Source organism: Barbus barbus (genome assembly GCF_936440315.1).
Source record: "Barbus barbus genome assembly, chromosome: 5".
Taxonomy (NCBI): domain Eukaryota; kingdom Metazoa; phylum Chordata; class Actinopteri; order Cypriniformes; family Cyprinidae; genus Barbus; species Barbus barbus.
This window is the reverse complement of record NC_136733.1, coordinates 35,859,367-35,880,485: the sequence shown is the minus strand read 5'-3', so window position 1 is coordinate 35,880,485 and position 21,119 is coordinate 35,859,367. Positions and strand designations below refer to the sequence as shown.

At 38.4% G+C, this 21,119-nt stretch overlaps 2 protein-coding genes across 2 annotated transcripts in view; one reads left to right on the top strand and one right to left on the bottom strand.

Moving 5' to 3' along the window:
* LOC306869969 (CCN family member 1-like) overlaps positions 1-21,119 on the bottom strand; it is a 1,026,947-nt gene that overhangs the window by 425,290 nt on the left and 580,538 nt on the right. The gene's annotated exons all lie outside the window — the stretch shown is intronic.
* LOC306869517 (myosin heavy chain, fast skeletal muscle-like) lies at positions 10,057-19,881 on the top strand (the record flags this gene model as incomplete). Its single annotated transcript, XM_079416277.1, has 39 exons — positions 10,057-10,263; positions 10,357-10,500; positions 10,586-10,742; positions 10,839-10,866; positions 11,041-11,152; positions 11,254-11,346; positions 11,472-11,535; positions 11,621-11,719; positions 11,824-11,927; positions 12,010-12,148; positions 12,298-12,416; positions 12,538-12,687; positions 12,772-12,942; positions 13,027-13,327; positions 13,452-13,522; positions 13,668-13,755; positions 13,895-14,012; positions 14,097-14,220; positions 14,324-14,460; positions 14,554-14,809; positions 14,899-15,141; positions 15,233-15,409; positions 15,496-15,641; positions 15,723-15,813; positions 15,891-16,280; positions 16,358-16,484; positions 16,683-16,801; positions 16,887-17,083; positions 17,171-17,354; positions 17,460-17,625; positions 17,706-17,830; positions 17,934-18,242; positions 18,364-18,567; positions 18,654-18,779; positions 18,867-19,037; positions 19,184-19,288; positions 19,358-19,453; positions 19,571-19,702; positions 19,867-19,881. 39 exons carry the CDS (start codon positions 10,057-10,059, stop codon positions 19,879-19,881), a joined length of 5,805 nt encoding a protein of 1,934 aa, XP_079272403.1.

The window sequence follows — 21,119 nt, the reverse complement described above, 5'->3', positions numbered from 1 at the left end:
AAATAAATGTAACCCTTCTATAGGCAAATACACAGGCACTAGGTTCGTATTCAAATAAGATTCAAATAAGATCTTGTAACACAATGAAAAGACAAATTCTTTGACAAATTTCAATGTAATTTTAGTAGAAAATACTGTACAAATTAAAAAAATAATATAGCCAGCATACAAACAAAATGGAATAAAACCCCTCTTTTATTCTAACAAATGTTGGTGTGTGCGTTTATCAGTGTATGTGTATCAGATGCAAACAGTTCGGCAATCCACGTAGTCTTCCAAAATGGTAAAGCAACAAAATGTTCTCCAATGACTGTTAATTCCTTTGTTGGTAACAGTCCTACCGCATGACGGTTCTTAGAACTTCTGAGCTCAAAGTTCTCAATCAGACAGGAAATCCAGGAAATCCAAATGGTTGGCTCGCCATCAAATGTTCAACGCTTTCACGGTAGCAACAACGGAAAACCCTCTTTGTGAAAAGACCCGAACAAGAAACACAAGGAACTTGATTAATAAAACAGATGAACAATCGATGCTGTTCCACAGCGTTCTCCTGACCATCTATATCACTCTTTTTTCAATCTTTTTTCAATCTTTTTGGATTGGCTTAAAGAAAGACTAACTTAGGAATTGATTTTCCTATTTTAAATTAAATTATTCTATTTTGTACCCGGGTTACATCATCTATATGAAAAATGCAGTACTGATTGACATATCATTTAGTATAGAAACTATAAAATATATTTCCTGAATTATTCTGTGATAAAAATGGGAAAAGGGTGTTCGTAGTAGCCTTTATAAACCAATCATAAATTTTCATTAGGAAAACACTGAACCAAAATATTGTAGCCCCTTGCTGCAGCTAACCGCGCTTCCACAGGCTACACACAGCAATATAAACAACAGCTGTGCATGATATCTTCACGCCGTTCTCATGTTCTCGTATTCCCTGGAGAAGCGTCTCGCTGCAGCCCACAAGATCCAGGGGGCGTGGTTGGATCCAGATCCAACTACTCCCACCTTACACATACCTAAACCTACCCATCTCCACCCCTAAACCCTAAACCCACCCATCTCCAACTCTGAACCTACCAATCTCCATCTCCTAGATGTGGATCCTACCACACCCCCTGGATCTTGTGGGCTGGGGTTCGGAAGGGAAATTCGGAAATTCGGAAATTTGCCGTAATCCCTTCAAAGGGTTTACCCTCCGGAGTGAGAGCTTCGAAGGGTTGAAAGGTGTAGGGGACCAAACAACTGTTTCTTGAAGTGCCCTTCTGCTTCATCATCCCGTGGCCACACGGAGGCGCCGTCATCATGCACAGAATCAGCGCAAAGGATCATGGGGGCCCGAAGTGTCCATCAGTTGTACCAAAGAGGGCTTCTATACTCTTTGGTTGTACCCTTCGAAATCCTTCATTCCGAAGGGCCCTTTGAAGTGGCTAAATTTGAACACTTCGGTTTGGAACGACACTTCAATATGGCGGCCATGATTGTTTTCACTCCGAAGTGCCCTTTGGAGGGAGATAAATCCCGTTTGGTACGCACCAATTGAAGGCATCCAAAACATGTCTGAACGTGAGAGATCGTCCCGGATGAGATCGTTAGGTGAAAGGTCATCATGTGGATAATTTAATTCATGGCTAAACTATTATTAATTAATTTTAATAATAGTTAGATTGGGCAGGCCTTCACAAAAGAGTGTTTAATTACAAACAAACAAAAACTTGACAAAAGGGCACTTTGGGCATCAAGGGGAAAAGGGGCAGGTGCTCAAGCACCCACGGCACCCCTCTCTTCACATGCCTGACAGGATATGTAGTGTATTTTATATTATTTAGCCACTTATAGGCTATAGCTTGACAGAATGTTCAAGTTCAGCATGCCATGGAAAGTCAATCTAATTTAAGATTTTCTTATATTGATATTATTTCTTACTCCTTAACAGTTCATCAGGCTCTTAATGGTTTAATATTTGCCATCTCTTGGAATATGTGAAGGCCAGGTTTTCCATCACTCATCATTAGAACCCATTTTACACATGGCTCTTGAGTTTGACTTGTACTTGCTCTTATGAAAATGTACCAGATTTCTTAACTGTAGCATTTGTTATAATAAGGCTAGCAATACCAGGCCAATGATGACTTCTTTTTTCAAATTAATCTATATAGCATTTGTTATGAAGAGTCTGCGCATTTTGAAACAAAAGCTACAACACACCACAGTTGTAATATAAATCCAGGGCTAAATCTATTCCCTTAACAGATTATCTATTATAAATTCTTCAACAAGTTAGACAAAATTTACAACATTAAATAAGCCAACAATAAAATGTGATAAATTTTAGTAAAGGTTGTCTCGAGTAGTTTAAAAAGATTTTAATATATGTTAGTTCTGGCGCAGGATTGTTTTCTCCTCTTTTCATCAGTCTTTTTCATTTATGTGCCTTTCTATATTGCATTTTCAAGTGTCAATTTCTCAATAGAATTCAAATAGATCACAAATTTTACCATCAGCTTCGCGATAAGAATGGCTCGCGCAAATCTGGTGAACACACGCAGAGTATATGGTGATTTCTGAAAAACCTCTGGCAGTCAGAGAACTACTGGGTCAACTCGCAGTCAAGAGAATTTTCTTTTTGCAGCCAGTAGTTTTTTAAAAATCCCTATTTTAAAATCCCCTTCCTCAAATCAGGCTGTTCTAAAATTCCTGTCAGAATGACGTAGTTCTGCACAGGCTGCTCCCAGATGATTGACAAGGTAAAATAATTATTTTTTACACTACCATTGAGAAATTTTAACCAAAGTATGTTATAGACTTTTTATTAAGACCTTAAAGCAGGGGTCACCAAGTTCCGTCCTGGAGGGCTGGAGTCCTGCAGAGTTTAAATCTAACCTTTATCAAACACACCTGAAGCAACTAATCAAGGTCTTACTAGGTATACTTGAAACTTCCAGGCAGGTGTGTTGAGGCAAATTGGAGCTAAACTCTGTAGGACATCAACCCTTCAGGATCAAGTTTGATGACCCCTGCCCTAAAGAATCATATCAACTTATATCAAATGGGCATCCAATGACCCCTTTAAAATAACTTTTAATTTAAGTTAGCTTAAAACAATCTTCACATAAACCCATTATAATAAATGTCAGCCACATGTGCCCTTCAGCAAGTAGGAAACATACAGAAATTGAATAAAGTTATTCAACTGTAGTGGACAGCACATTCTAGGGCCCAGTTTATGGCGGGGCCCCTCTCTGACCACAATAGTGGACAAATATTTGTTACATTTTGATTGAATCTTGGTGGACTAACATAAGCAAACTGTCCAACTCCATCAGATAAAGATGCCAGGACAACAGCCAAACAGCTCTTAGAGGAAGCAAGAAGAAGACATTTGGTACAAAGCCCAACTTTTCATTGGTGAAAATGCAGTTTCTGCCCTTCACCCACCAACAGACTGATTTGCATATGTTTAAACTGAGAAATTGTACAATATTATGCACAAAATGAGCTCATTTCAAATTTGATGCCTGCTGCAGGTCTCAAAATAGTTGTGACGGGGCATGTTTACCATGGTGTAGCATCTCCTCTTCTTTTCAAAATAGTTTGAAGACGTCTGGGCATCGAGGTTATGATTTTCTGGAGTTTTGGTGTTGAAATTTGGTCCTATTCTTGCATGGTATAGGTTTCCAGCTGCTGAAGAGTTTGTGGTCTTCTTTGACATATTTTTCGTTTAATGATCTGGACTGCAGGCAGGCCAATTCAGCACCCGGACTCTTTTACTATGAAACCACGCTGTTGTAATAGCTGCAGTATGTGGTTTTGCATTGTCCTGCTGAAATACACACCATCTGGAGGGGAGCATATATAGCTCTAAAACCTTTATATACCTTTCAGCATTCATAGTGCCTTCTAAAACATGCAAGCTGCCCATACCGTATGCACTTATGCACCCCCATACCATCAGAGATGCTGGCTTTTGAACTGAACGCTGATGACAAGCTGGAAGGTCTCCCTCCTCTTTAGCCCAGAGGACACGGCGTCCGTGATTTTCAACAAGAATGTCAAACTTGGACTCGTCTGACCATAGAACAATTTTCTACTTTGAAACAGTCAATTATAAATGAGCCTTGGCCCATAGGACACGACGGCGCTTCTGGACCAGTTTCACATATGGCTTCTTTTTTGCATGATAGAACTTTAGTTGGCAGATGGCACGGCGGATTGTGTTTACTGACAGTGGTTTCTGGTAGTATTCCTGGGCCCATTTAGTAATGCCAATGACAGAATCATGCCGATGAGTTATGCAGTGTCGTCTGAGGGCCCGAAGACTATGTGCATCCAACAAAAGTCTTCGGCCTTATCCCTTACGCACAGAGATTTCTTCAGTTTCTCTGAATCTTTTGATGATGTTATGCATTGTAGATGATGGAATTTGCAAAGCCTTTGCGATATGATGTTGAGGAACGTTGTTTTTAAAGTATTCCACAAGCCTCTGCCCAGAGACTCTGCCTCTCTAAGACATCCCTTTTATAGCTAGACATGTTACAGACCTGATGTCAGTTAACTTAATTAGTTGCTAGATGTTCTCCCAGTTTAATATTTTCAAAATGTCCTGCTTTTTCAGCCCTTTTTTGCCCCGTGACAACTTTTTTGAGACCTGTAGCAGGCATCAAATTTGAAACGAGCTAATTTAGTGGATAAAAGTGTAAAATTTCTCAGTTTAAACTAATTTTATTTTAGGGTCTCTTAACTAGTTGTTTATTAGCATGCATATTACTTGAATATTAGACATTTATTAGTACTAATTAAATGCATATTAATGCCTTATTCTGCATGACCTTATTCTACATCCCTAATCCTACCCAATGCCTAAACTGAACAACTACCTTACTAACTATTAATAAGCAGCAATTTAGGACTTTATAGAGGGAAAAGTCGTAGTTAATAGTAAATTAGTGTTCCCTATTCTAAAGTGTTACCAACATTTGTTATGTTCTCCATGTTCTATTGTGATTTGTGATATGTGATTTGAAAGTCTTTTAGTTTTAATTTTACTCAAATTTAAATAACGTCCCACATTTTCGGAATTCGGGTTGTATGTAAGGTTTTGGATAGTAATGACTCAAGTGTTATTACATCCTTCTAAAGGAAATGCTAATTATTTGGATCAGTATTCTAAAGTGAAGACGGTAGCCCACTAGTAATGATTTAAGTGTTACCAAATCTAACAAAACGAATTACAAACTAGAACCTTACAAAAAAGTAATTACTAGGGAGTTATCATGATCGTCACTTTAGAATACTGATCCAAAAAATTAGTAATTCGTTTAGAAGGATGTAGTAACACCTGAATAATTACTATCCAATACTTTACAAAACCCTCAAACGCTTACAATGATTTCAGTCATTACTAGAGAATTATCATGTTATTCGCTTTAGAATACTGATCCAAATAATTAGTAATTCTTTCTGAAGAAGCTGGTAATACTTGAATCATTACTAGTAGGTTACCATGACCTTCACTTTAAAATGAATTATACATTATGCATTATTCATATTAAACCTGCATATTGTAATTCTTAGTACTTCTTGGGTGTGTATGAAAAAATTGTAGTTACTGATTAGCTAATAGTGAGCTACCACGTTCGACTATTACTTACTAATAATTAATTAGTCAGATTTTCTTGTTAGATACTAGTAGTTACTAGAGTGCTAATATTGCGTTACTCGTGTTCTTGTGTAGTTATTTATAAATGATGGAATAGTATTCTAAAGTGATACCGAAAACACTGTTCCGTAAGCAGAACCAGTTGTTTTCGTCAGATTACTACAAGGCATATATGCATTCATTCATTGCGATATTCTGCTTCCCATGTAGATTGTGCCAGTGCAGTTCTAATGGTCCATAAAGAGATCTTGCTTTTATTGCAAATTGAGTACGTGACTGGAAGAATATTTGAGCAAATTTACAGAAACATGCAGCACATCATCACTGTACAATGCAATGGCACTGCTTTGAGCAAACCAAAGCTACTGGTTAAGTCGATGCACAGTTAAGTGAATCTCACAGGACAATAGTGCAGGGCAATAGGGAATATGCAGAATCCATTGTTGACATATTGCTCTATTTAGGAAAACAAGAACTTGCACTGCGAGGGCAGGACGAGAGAGACGCTTCTGCGAATTGTGGGAACTTTTTGGAGCTGTGCGATGCCGAGCGTGACAAGGCTTTCTCTAGTCAAATAAATGCCCCGTTCAATCTAACGAGCCCTGACACACAAAATAAATTTTTAGAAATAGCTGTTTGTTTAGTCAAAGACAAGATAATCCACAGCGTTGAAGAAAATATATATTTTTTACTGTTCTAGTGGACAAAACATGCCGTTTTAAAGGGGACATCAGATGCCCATTTTCCACAAGTGGGTATGATCCTTTAGGGTCTTCATGTAAAGTATAACATAATTTGGTTAACATTTCTCAATGGTAGTGTAAAATAACACCCTTTCAGCTTATCAAAAACAGTTCTGTTCACAGGGACCCGTTTCGGTGCATGTCCCTTTAAATGCTAATGAGGTCTGCTCACCCAGTGACGAGCGGTTCTCTGAGACTTTAGCTGCATTCGTCGTGGAACTTGCTAACTAGTACATTATTAGGAAACGCAATTTGCACAGATTCATAAAAAAAAACCTTATGCTCACTTCTTCTGTAGGTGAAGCTGGATCACGAATGATTTGTGTGAACATAAACGCACTTAGGTAGATCGGGGGGGCACATTCGCTACAAAAACAAAAGTAATCCTGTGTGTCTTTAGCAGCTCAGATGTTGGGAGTAAATGATGACTGCTATATTGGGGGGGGGGGGGGGGGGGTCATTGTCACTGTTGCAATGACTTACTTCTTGCGTTACTTCTTGCGTGCTAACAGGGCTTGCAGCAGGTGAATCAGTCATGCCATTAAACTGCCACGCGCGCAGATCTACGGCCAATGTTGAATCCAACGTTTATATTTTTTCCACGAATCTTTGAGTTAACGTACTAAACATGAGTGGAATGAATTTGCACCACAGCGCCCCCACACCTTGATGCTCATGACAAGAATAGCATGTATAGTTATCTTTATTGAAGTGAATTAGGTTCAAATCGCGGTCATGCATGAATGAATGATATTTTTGCAATTTTACACATAATGATCCAAGATGATCACATTACACAAAACTGAAATTGCACATCAAAATAACACATTGTCAATATTTTTTGAGACCCCCCAAAATTTCACAAATCACGTTTTCAGGGGAGCCCATGTCTTATTAAGGGGAGCCGAGCTCCCCCTAGCTCCCCCGTAGTTCGCACCCTGGTGGTAATATTATTGTGTTCCTGTTGGTCATTGAGCTCAGCTTAGCCTGACAGCTTGCCTGCCCTGAACCTGGTTAGCTTTCCAGCCTAAGTAGCCACTGTGACCGAGGTTGATCTTTGTTAAATTTGCTTTATGGAACCAAATCATTTGACAGTGAGTCAGACTAACTGAAATAAGCCTGGCCTATTTGGTAAACTTGTTTTATGAAACAGGCCTCGAGGCGTTAGAGGTCAGAAGACACAAGTTAATTTATGATTTGCTGTCTGTCTGAACCAAAGAAATAAAAGCGATCATATTTTTTCCAATGCATCGAATCGCATTGTGTTGAATCGAATCAAATCGCACTGCATCGTAATAGGGATAAATCGCATCGCATCGCTAGCTGCTTTATATTTATCTTCAATGTATCGTATCGTTGGCTGTACATCGAGATGCATATCGCATTGGCCTCAGTTATGGAGATGCATGCTGTGTACATATATATATCCTTACAAGTACAATTTTGGCTGTATTATGTGTGTCCCCTTCAAAAATGTATCTTGTGCAGCGCTCAGAGAAAGCGCACATGAATTAAACATTTAAAAGCGCATGCAAATAATGTACTTTTGTGATTGAGAATAAGTGCATAAAAGCACGTGCAAATAATGTACTTTTGTGATTGAGAATTAGTGCATAAAAGCGCATGCAAATAATGTACTTTTGTGATTGAGAATTAGTGCATAAAAGCGCATGCAAATAATGTACTTTTGTGATTGAGAATAAGTGCATAAAAGCGCGTGAAAATAATGTACTTTTGTGATTGAGAATAAGTGCATAAAAGCGCGTGAAAATAATGTACTTTTGTGATTGAGAATTAGTGCATAAAAGCGCATGCAAATAATGTACTTTTGTGATTGAGAATAAGTGCATAAAAGCGCGTGAAAATAATGTACTTTTGTGATTGAGAATTAGTGCAGTGTTCCAACAGAGTAACTCTACTGCTGAGTGAACACTGATGTGAATGCATGTGGCGTTGTACATGACGAAGGCGCAGCTGCAGCTGATAGAATGCGCTGTAGCACGATACTACTATATTTCTTCAAAAGCAGATCATGGAGACATTTTTATAGTCCACGATCAAAAATCGTCATATCGCATACTTTGTACATTATATGACAACTGTGTCCTAATGAAGTTTAAAGATGCTTTACATTAAAATATAGAAACACTGCAGTAAACAGCAATAAAATAGAAACACTGCAGTGTTCATGACAAAGCAAATGAATGAAACACTGAATCTTTCCCCTGGACCAGTCAAGTAATATAGTTTACCCATCCCAATCATATAAAGGATCAGTTTGCATTATAGACACTTCAGTACTTATACAGGCAGTGAACTATCATGGTATTTTTTATTTATTTATTTTCTATGAGAGAGATTGGGAAACCATTGGTCAATCGTTATTTATACAGGCTTGTACATCTGTTATGTTAGGTATTCTTGAGTTACAAAAAATGAGATCTCAAATGTGTCATTATATGTTTTGATATTACTCCAATATAAACTGCAACAAAATAGTATCCCTAATAGATAATTAAATAATTTCCCAGTGAAGATCATTAAAATCATTCACAGTCCAATGCCTATGCAGAAAGGAAATTATTTTTTCTTTTATGTCCATTTAAAATGAAAGAGTGTAAATGTATATATGTAAACAGATATATAAAAATATATAAATGTTAAACTATTATATGATACTTCCTATGAAAGATAACTATGACATTTAAATCTATCATGTAATTTAATCCAAATGTGAACATCTTTTTGAAGTAATGTGTTGTCAAATGTATGTGATAGCTATAACTGTAAAAGGCCGTCATATATGTCGATGACTGAGAATAGATGTAGCTTCTTGCCATAAAATAAAACTCCAAAGCTTGTCCATATATAGCTTCTGCTTAGTGTGCAAACTGACCTCAATATAAGTGTGGACGAGAGCATGACCAGTCTCAGAGGAGACTAGAGGAGTTCCAACTTGTGGTAAGAAGCTGAAATACTTTGCATTTGGTTTTGTTAATTATGTGAGTGAGCTAAACCAGTTGATATGACAGAAGATAAAGTCTTTAATAAGATATTATTTTAAAGTAAAATAAACATTGATTTTACATTTACATTTATGACTAAATATAGTTTATGTTTAACTGAATTTCTTGGCAGGGCTGTGAAGATTTCATCTGGTCTCAAGGAAGGTAGGTGGTAGTTACTGCATTACAAATTTGGTTGAATATAAGCCGGTCTTTTGTCAAATCCATGTAGACTGCTTATTGTAGATGTGCTGCTATTTTTGATTAATGAGATTAAAAGGTTTTACACATGTCCAAGAAGAATTTAAGTGTGATTAGGGACACATTTTACACACAGTGCATGTACACAGTGGTATATATAAATAAAAGAGAGACCAACAGTTCTGTATTAAATGTATTAAAGTTTATCAGCAAATTGCATCTTGTGCTGCAGATCTAATCTTCTGCAGCAGATCTAATCAGGCACACCATCAATTAAAGTGTTCACTTTTTATTTTAATAGGCTTCTTCACTTTTTAATACTCCATGAATCCATAAAGACCTGACCTACACGAGACCCTCAGTGAATTCTTTACGTGGATTGTGTACCTGATCACTAGTAGTATTTTTTTTTTCCTCTAAATTTTAGTAAACCGCCACCATGAGTACGGACGCAGAGATGGCCCTTTATGGCAAGGCCGCCATTTACCTACGTAAGCCTGAGAAGGAGAGAATCGAGGCTCAGAGCAAACCATTTGATGCCAAGTCTGCCTGCTATGTGGTTGATCCTAAAGAGCTGTACGTCAAGGGAACAATCAAGAGCAAAGACGGTGGCAAAGTCACTGTTATTGTGAATGACACTAAGGAGGTGAATTTTCAACATTTCAACTAGATACCCTATACATACATTTATTACATATTTAATTTATTTTCTGCTATATTTAATGGACCAAATTTATAGGAAAGAGTTGCTAAGGAGGATGACGTCCACCCAATGAATCCTCCCAAGTTTGATAAGATTGAGGACATGGCCATGATGACCCATCTCAATGAACCCTCTGTGCTGTATAACCTCAAAGAGCGTTATGCTGCATGGATGATCTACGTAAGTTCTGAAGCAAAGTAAAACAGCATTTAAGTTCATTTTTCTCAGTATTGTTGCAATCTGACTACTTCTCTGCTCATTTCAGACCTACTCTGGGCTGTTCTGCGCTACTGTGAACCCCTACAAGTGGCTCCCAGTGTATGATGCAGAAGTGGTGGCTGCCTACAGAGGCAAAAAGCGAATGGAGGCCCCACCCCACATCTTCTCTGTCTCTGACAACGCCTATCAGTTCATGCAGACTGGTAAGACCTTACAGAAGTTAATTCTATAGATTTAATTAAATGTTGCTGTATATGAAAGAAAGATTTACCAGAAATGTTGCAAATTGCAATCAACAGATAGAGAAAACCAGTCTGTCCTTATTACGTAAGTATTTTAATTTCATTAACTATGGCAACAGATGCAAGTTTATATATATATATATATATATATATATATATATATATATATATATATATATATACATATACTGAATACTTCTGTCTTCTGTAAGGTGCATATTTTTTATCAGTGTTTGTCTTCTCATCTTTAATAAACCAGTGGAGAATCCGGTGCTGGAAAGACTGTGAACACCAAACGTGTCATCCAGTACTTTGCCACAGTTGCAGTTCATGGTGACAAGAAGAAAGAGCAGACTGCCGGCAAAATGCAGGTATGAGACTATGTAAAAATATATGAATGCTTAGATGATAATAATCATAATCATAATCATAATTATAATCATAATAATAAAACACCCTTCAACCAATGCAGGGTTCTCTTGAGGATCAGATCATTGCTGCCAATCCTCTGCTTGAGGCTTATGGTAATGCCAAGACTGTGAGAAATGACAACTCCTCTCGTTTTGTAAGTTCACCACTTTTTATTTGCAGTACAGTTCGTTAATTATGTTGGATTTTTCTATACAAATATTTCTGTAAAATTATTAGCGTTGCTATTATTCATGTGTCATCTTATTTTGTTTAAAACAGGGTAAATTCATCAGAATTCACTTTGGCACATCAGGAAAACTGGCCAGTGCTGACATTGAGACATGTAGGTGGACATGATTAAATTTAATTTATGCATCCTACGTTTGTCTTTGTCTGTCAGTCTTCAATGAAGTACATTCTCTCAACAGATCTGCTGGAGAAGTCTAGAGTCACATTCCAGCTTCCAGATGAGAGAGGCTACCACATCTTTTACCAGATGATGACCAACCATAAGCCTGAGCTGATTGGTAGATGGACATATTTCATTCAATGTTTTGATGCCAGATAATATTGTAAATGCTCAGACAATACCAGATAATACTCTTTCATAAATGCTCTGTGTATTTTACAGAGATGACGCTCATCACCACCAACCCATATGACTTCCCTATGTGCAGTATGGGTCAGATCACAGTGGCAAGCATAGATGATAAAGAGGAGCTGGTTGCTACTGATGTGAGTCAATGCTGTTTGTTTATTAATGTATTCTATATAAATATGGCTGATCATAGAATTCATTCTTCTCTGTAATTTCCAGACTGCTATTGACATTCTGGGCTTCACTGCTGAGGAGAAGATGGGCATCTATAAATTCACTGGAGCTGTACTCCATCATGGTAACATGAAGTTCAAGCAGAAGCAGCGTGAGGAGCAGGCTGAGCCTGATGGCACAGAGGGTGAGACTAAATAGTACTAATGTGTGTGATCACATGCAGTGTTTTGATTGAGAGAATCAAAAGCACTGATTCTTTCTATTTTCATGAAGGGAAAAAAATGTTTTCAAGGCAAGAAATGTATGGATGTTTTGTACCCTTTCAAATTGCAGAGGCTGACAAAATCGCCTACCTTCTGGGTTTGAACTCTGCTGATATGCTGAAGGCTTTGTGCTATCCCAGAGTCAAGGTCGGAAATGAGTTTGTGACCAAAGGTCAGACAGTGCCACAGGTGTGTAGTAACATATTTCCAGCATGTCCTTGTGTTCAGCCTGAAAATCATGATTGAATCTGACTAATTATTGCAAAATCAAAAAGTGTTTAATAAAATATCCCCTCTATTCTACTTACAGGTGTACAACTCTGTTAGCGCCTTGTCCAAATCTATCTATGAGAGGATGTTCTTGTGGATGGTCATTCGTATCAACCAGATGTTGGACACAAAACAACAAAGAAATTTCTTCATTGGTGTGCTGGATATTGCTGGCTTTGAGATCTTTGATGTAGGAATCTTTTATGTTTACCTCTCTTTATGGCAAATTGAGTTACATTCAGTCGTCAGTAAATGATCTTGTATCTTTCTCCAGTTCAACAGCATGGAGCAGCTGTGCATCAACTTCACTAACGAGAAACTTCAACAGTTTTTCAACCACACCATGTTTGTGCTGGAACAAGAGGAGTACAAGAAGGAGGGCATTGTTTGGGAGTTCATTGACTTCGGCATGGACTTGGCTGCTTGCATTGAGCTCATTGAGAAGGTTTTTACTGGTTTATGAACTTAATCTACATTTTCCGTTTTCAAAAGTATTCATTTTTAATAATAAATATTCTTTTATAAACAGCCCATGGGTATCTTCTCTATCCTTGAAGAGGAGTGCATGTTCCCTAAAGCTACAGACACTTCCTTCAAGAACAAGCTGTATGATCAGCATCTTGGCAAGTGCAATGCTTTCCAGAAACCAAAGCCTGCCAAAGGCAAAGCTGAGGCCCACTTCTCCCTGGTGCACTACGCTGGAACTGTGGACTACAACATTTCTGGCTGGTTGGACAAGAACAAGGATCCACTGAATGAGTCTGTTTTGCAGCTTTACCAGAAATCTTCTGTCAAACTGCTGGCTACTATCTACCCACCTGTTGTTGAGGGTAATGAAACAAATTTAAGTGTTAATTGAATTGTCTTAATTTAATTAACCAAACATTGATTTAATGTTGCACTTTCTTTTGGTTATTACAATATGCGTCTTCCATTGTCTTTTCATTTGCTTAGAGAGCGGTGGTGGCAAGAAGGGAGGCAAGAAGAAGGGTGGTTCCATGCAGACTGTATCTTCTCAATTTAGAGTATGTCTTTGTTTGAGACCAAATGTGAATAATGTTGCACTGTGTGACTGTGTCTCAGCTTGCTTGACTCTAAGTCAGATAAAAATTTATATATAAACAACAGAGAATGTGACTAAGAAAGCTGTAACAATTCATGATTAAACAGGAGAACTTGGGCAAGCTCATGACCAACTTGAGGAGCACTCACCCTCACTTTGTGCGTTGTCTGATTCCCAATGAGTCCAAGACCCCAGGTAAAATTATAAAGGGCTTACAGATATTTTGACATTAACAATATTTTATAGGTAATATATATATATATATATATATATATATAAAATAATAATTATGATGTCAATTTACCAAGCTCATAATCTAAACTGTTCTTTATAGGTCTCATGGAGAACCACCTGGTTATCCACCAGCTGAGGTGTAACGGTGTGCTGGAGGGCATCAGAATCTGCAGAAAGGGCTTCCCCAGCAGAATCCTCTATGGTGACTTCAAGCAGAGGTAAATGGGACCCCATGAAAACACCATTTTCTGTGTGAGGCTTTTAATTAAAGGATATGAAGCATTTTGATTGATCTTCAACAGATACAAGGTCCTGAATGCCAGTGTAATCCCAGAGGGACAGTTTATTGACAACAAGAAGGCTTCTGAGAAACTCCTGGGATCCATCGACGTTGATCACGACCAGTACAGATTTGGACACACAAAGGTTCATATTTTGCTTTACAGCATTTAAAACATTCAATAATCACAATCGATTGTTTATGCTCATTCTGTTTAAATTAATATCTCTTGATTTGTTGCAAATTCAGGTGTTCTTCAAAGCTGGTCTTCTGGGTACTCTTGAGGAGATGCGTGATGAGAAACTGGCCGCTCTGGTTACAATGACTCAGGCTCTTTCCCGTGGTTACTTGATGAGGAGGGAGTTTGTGAAGATGATGGAGAGGAGGTGAGTAATGTCATGAATAAAGATAATATCAATGATACCTCTGTGAATGGTAAATAATGATAATTATGGTATTTAATAATGAATTATTCTTAGGGAGTCCATTTACACCATCCAATACAACGTTCGCTCATTCATGAATGTCAAACACTGGCCATGGATGAAGGTTTACTACAAGATTAAGCCTCTGCTGAAGAGTGCTGAGACTGAGAAGGAGTTGGCAAACATGAAAGAGGACTATACAAAATGCAAAGAAAATCTTGCCAAGGCTGAAGCAAAAAAGAAGGAGCTTGAAGAGAAGATGGTGTCACTGATGCAAGAGAAAAATGATCTGCAGCTGCAAGTAGCATCTGTGAGTTTACCTAATTGAATTAACTGAATTTTGGCTCTATTAAAATTAACAGTATGGTTTCCAGTGATAGTGATGTATTTTCCAAACAGGAATCTGAGAATCTCTCAGATGCTGAGGAGAGGTGTGAGGGTCTGATCAAGAGCAAAATCCAGCTGGAAGCTAAACTCAAAGAGACAACTGAAAGACTGGAGGATGAGGAAGAGATCAATGCTGAACTGACAGCCAAGAAGAGGAAACTGGAGGATGAGTGCTCTGAGCTGAAGAAAGACATTGATGACCTGGAGCTCACATTGGCTAAAGTAGAAAAGGAGAAACATGCCACTGAGAATAAGGTTGGAGATTAAGATGGTTTAAGATTAGATTAATCTTTGTTTCATATGGTGATACGGAATATAAAATGAGATTATTTGGAACAAAAAACAGGTCAAGAACCTGACTGAAGAAATGGCAACTCAGGATGAGAGCATTGCCAAGCTTACAAAGGAGAAGAAAGCCCTCCAAGAGGCACATCAGCAGACCTTGGATGATCTTCAGGCAGAGGAGGACAAAGTCAACACCCTGACCAAATCCAAGACAAAACTTGAACAGCAAGTTGATGATGTGAGTTACTAACTAAACATGCCATTAATTAATTAAATTATTTTTTTTTTTACCCTGAAAATATTTTCTTTATCACTGTCCAATAGCTTGAGGGTTCCCTTGAACAAGAGAAGAAGCTCCGCATGGACCTGGAGAGAGCCAAGAGAAAGCTTGAAGGAGACCTGAAATTAGCCCAAGAGTCCATCATGGACCTAGAAAATGACAAACAGCAATCTGATGAGAAAATTAAAAAGTAATTAAAAAATAATCTTTTAAAGAAAACTTTTTTAAAAATTTGTTATTGTTTAAAAAACTCATTATTGAACTCCCACAGGAAAGACTTTGAAACAAGCCAGCTGCTCAGCAAGATTGAAGATGAACAATCTCTGGGAGCTCAACTCCAGAAGAAGATCAAGGAGCTTCAGGTATCAAATTGAGAGACTGAGAGATTTTGATCAAATCCAGATCACTTAAAATTCTGATTAACTACTTTCCACTGTAGGCTCGCATTGAGGAACTGGAGGAAGAGATTGAGGCTGAGCGTGCTGCTCGTGCCAAGGTTGAGAAGCAGAGAGCTGATCTCTCCAGGGAACTTGAGGAGATCAGTGAGAGGCTAGAGGAGGCTGGAGGAGCCACTGCTGCTCAGATTGAGATGAATAAGAAGCGTGAAGCTGAATTCCAGAAGCTGCGTCGTGATCTTGAAGAGTCCACTCTCCAGCATGAATCTACGGCTGCTGCCCTCCGTAAGAAGCAGGCAGACACTGTGGCCGAGTTGGGAGAGCAAATCGACAACCTCCAGCGTGTCAAGCAGAAGCTTGAGAAAGAGAAGAGTGAATACAAAATGGAGATTGATGATCTCTCCAGCAACATGGAGACTGTTGCCAAAGCAAAGGTTGGGAATTTTATGCCTAAAGATTATAGAACATGTCTTGAAGTTTTTCAAACATCTAATGATTTTTGTATTTTTAGGCCAATCTTGAGAAAATGTCCCGCACACTTGAGGACCAACTTAGTGAAATAAAGTCTAAGAATGACGAGAACCTTCGCCAGATTAATGACCTCAGTGCTCAAAGAGCAAGACTTCAAACTGAAAATGGTAACCAAAAATAATCACAAAGAAATTAATAGTACTTCAGTAGTAATTGAGTATGGTGTAACATTATTCAGCACTGAATATCTGACAAAGTCTTATTAGAGAAAACATACATTTAAATTTTGTTTTATATAGTTTGTTTTGATATTAACTGTTGGAGCCATTAACACAATCTGACACAGTAAGTTTAAATTTACACAGGTGAGTTTGGCCGTCAGCTGGAGGAGAAGGAGGCTTTGGTTTCTCAGCTCACCAGAGGCAAACAAGCTTTCACTCAACAAATTGAAGAGTTTAAGAGGCAGATTGAAGAGGAAGTTAAGGTAATATAGCATAGTCAAAACAAACACACAATTTTGACCATGTAACTAAGCAATAAATCTAATATTATGTGACTTTGTCTCCTAGGCTAAGAATGCACTGGCTCATGCTGTGCAATCAGCCCGTCATGACTGCGACCTGCTCCGTGAGCAGTTTGAGGAAGAGCAGGAGGCAAAGGCTGAGCTGCAGCGGGGAATGTCAAAGGCCAACAGTGAAGTTGCTCAGTGGAGAACCAAATATGAAACTGATGCCATTCAGCGCACAGAGGAACTTGAAGAGTCCAAGTATGAACATCACAAAAGCTGATTATTATTTGTTCATATGGGAAAAAGGCTTTCATCTTAAAACTGATGTTTACAAATTCATTGTAGGAAGAAGCTGGCTCAGCGCCTTCAGGAGGCAGAGGAACAAATTGAGGCTGTAAATTCCAAATGTGCCTCTCTGGAGAAGACCAAACAGAGACTCCAGGGTGAGGTGGAGGACCTCATGATTGATGTGGAGAGAGCCAATGCTTTGGCTGCCAACCTTGACAAGAAGCAAAGGAACTTTGACAAGGTAAAACAAATTAATCATATGATATTCTCTCCCTAAATCATTGCTAAAATGGGCTTTTTTAAAGATGTTCTAAATAAACTTGACCTTGAAATATCTTCACCAAAGGTCCTGGCAGAATGGAAGCAGAAATATGAGGAAGGTCAGGCAGAGCTGGAAGGTGCCCAGAAAGAGGCTCGTTCACTCAGCACTGAGCTGTTCAAGATGAAGAACTCCTATGAGGAGACTCTGGATCACCTGGAGACACTCAAGAGAGAAAACAAGAATCTACAGCGTAAGATTGAAACATTAAAAAGTAAACATATGATTAATGAATGCCAATAATGATACAGATTATATTTTTCCTTTCTACAGAGGAGATTTCAGATCTGACAGAGCAGTTAGGTGAGACTGGTAAGAGCATTCATGAGCTGGAAAAGGCCAAGAAGGCAGTGGAGACTGAGAAGTCTGAGATTCAGACCGCCCTGGAGGAAGCTGAAGTGAGTATACTGAGAATAATATGTAATTCTTGCTAGAAGCATTATATTGTGTTGTCAATGCATATGTTCAATCTGAAATGTAAATGTTTTTTTTTTTTCATAGGGTACCCTGGAGCATGAAGAGTCCAAGATTCTCCGTGTCCAGCTTGAGCTAAACCAGGTCAAGGGTGAGATTGACAGGAAGCTTGCAGAGAAGGATGAGGAAATGGAGCAGATCAAGCGGAACAGCCAGAGAGTCATTGAATCCATGCAGAGCACTCTGGACTCTGAGGTCAGGAGCAGGAATGATGCCCTCAGAATCAAGAAGAAGATGGAGGGAGACCTTAATGAGATGGAGATTCAGCTGAGCCATGCCAATCGCCAGGCTTCTGAGGCCCAGAAACAGCTCAGGAACGTTCAGGGACAACTCAAGGTATATGACTTCTTTTTGGATTTGGGGTGCATAAATATGTTTGTATAATCAAAGCTAGGTCAAGTGAAAGGCCAACAGAAAGGACATCAAAAGCTTACTGTAATGCTTTTGTTATATTCAGGATGCCCAGCTGCACCTTGATGATGCTCTGAGAGGACATGAAGACATGAAGGAGCAGGTGGCCATGGTGGAGCGCAGAAACACTCTGATGCAAGCTGAGATTGAGGAGCTGAGAGCTGCTCTGGAGCAGACAGAGAGAGGCCGCAAAGTGGCTGAACAAGAGCTGGTGGACGCCAGTGAGCGTGTTGGGCTGCTACACTCTCAGGTTAGGGCATATTATTTTTTACAGTGAAGTTAATGAAATTGAAAGCATTGTTTAAAGTGTTTATACTGATGCTTTCCATATTGCAGAACACAAGTCTCCTGAACACCAAGAAGAAGCTTGAATCTGACCTTGTTCAGATCCAGAGTGAAGTTGACGATACTGTACAGGAAGCCAGAAACGCAGAGGAGAAGGCCAAGAAAGCCATCACTGATGTGAGAAACCGTAGCTGCCAAATGTTTCACAAAACACTTGTGTACTTAAAAATGTGGATCTAATATATATCTATATTAATGCAAAAGGCTGCAATGATGGCAGAAGAACTCAAGAAGGAGCAGGACACCAGTGCTCACCTTGAGAGGATGAAGAAGAATCTGGAGGTCACTGTGAAGGACCTGCAGCACCGTCTGGATGAGGCTGAGAATCTGGCCATGAAGGGAGGAAAGAAACAACTCCAGAAGTTGGAGAGCAGGGTAAATATTTTTTAAAGGATTTTATTTTTTTCAAATAAACTATAATTTTAGCATAAAATCTCTTGAAGATGTTACTTATACATATTCCTAAAATTAAAGCACCATCTTGGAAACTTAGTTCACTTATTTGTTTTGTGCTATCAAAGGTTCGTGAGCTTGAGGCTGAAGTTGAAGCAGAGCAGAGACGTGGAGCTGATGCTATTAAGGGTGTCCGCAAATATGAGAGGAGAGTTAAGGAGCTGTCTTATCAGGTATGATCATACCCTACCATATCCATAGGTTTATCCAAACAAATCTATGATTTTTTTTATTGTTTGTAGACTGAGGAGGATAAGAAGAACGTCAACAGACTTCAGGATCTGGTTGATAAGCTGCAGTTGAAGGTCAAAACCTACAAGAGGCAGGCTGAGGAGGCGGTATGTTAAAGAAATCTTGACACTTTCATTATTAATTAATTAGTCATTTATGTACTGGAACAGTATCACTGTTTCATAGCTTAGTTAAACAAACACACTAAAAATTTTACTCTTTAGGAGGAGCATGGCAACACTCATCTGTCCAAGTTGAGGAAGGTGCAGCATGAGCTGGAGGAGGCTGAGGAGCGTGCTGACATTGCTGAGTCTCAAGTCAACAAGCTCAGAGCCAAGAGCCGTGATGCTGGAAAGGTCAGTTGCATAATAGCAGAATCTTTAGTAAAGTACATGCTTTCTTGCATTTACTGAGAAGAAACGTACACCATTCAGCTTATGCTTGAACAATTTATTGTTCAATTTGTTACAATTTATGACTTATGTATGTCTTTTTCTTTCTTTTTTTTTTCTTGTCTCAGGCCAAAGAAGAGTGAAACCCTCAAACCTGATGGGAGCCTCTACTGAAGTCATAATATGATTGTTCAATAGACTACATGTAATATTCATTTTGAAATAAATCTGTGCTTACTAGACATTTGTTTTGGAGTGATCTTCAGAGCAATTTTATTCTCAAATAAATGAATTAATTAATGAAAAAAAATGACACTTCAATATTGAAATTTTCTAACATTCTAATACACATAACAGCTGTCAATAATGTAAACAAAACTTGTTCATAAAGGTTTCCTCCACTCATGCAAGAAAAAAAAGTACTATAAGTTAATTAAACTTACACTCACTGGCCACTTTATTAGGTACACCTGTTCAATTGCTTGGTAACACAAATTGCTAATCAGCCAATCACATGGCAGCAACTCAATGCATTTAGACATCTAGATGTGGTGAAGACAATACTACAAACAAATGTAGCTTATAAATGTAAATGTTTGAGTGGAAATTTTGCCATGACAGCAATAACTCCAAAAGAAATGGAGTGGAATAATACCTTGGAGGCTACAATAGTGGACTCTTTGAGCTGGAAACTGCCCATTAATGGTTTCAACATCTGTCGGTTAATGAAAAATTCAATCTATGATTTAGGTGTATGACTTTCAGGATTAAAATAGAATAAATATGCAATATGATTGATCTAATTTGACATCACATCCATTTGTTACCAACAAAATAGTGCAGCGAAATAACCTGTTTTAGTTGATAAACAAAAAAACCTTTCAATCACACTTACTAAGATCATGTTCTATTCAATTAGCCCTTTCTTTAAAAACAAACAAAAACTATACAATAGCCACATTCAGATAGCAGTAGAAAATGTTTGTCAGTCCTGTGTTTGAGTCGATAATATGGTTTCGTTCCCATAGGCCTAAAGGTTATCTACAGGAGTGAAAACTGCATTCTCCAAACTTATACCTGCAGCAGGGGCGGACTGGCCATAGGGAGCACTGGGAGAATTCCCGCTGCACTACATATTTCTGTTGTTGTTGCTTGCCGAATGCACTTAAGTGATTATTTACGAATTCGCCATTCAATAATAATAATAAAAAAAAAAAAAACGAATTAAAATAATAAATCATGAACTGGCATCGCGCTTCGCTTCGCCTCGCGCACGCTCCGCTCATAAATATTCCTCGTAACGCTGTCTTGATTTTTATCAGGGCTGTTACACAACAGCTCATTCCTGGGCCATGGGAAGAACAGTCAGGCTTGGATGTTG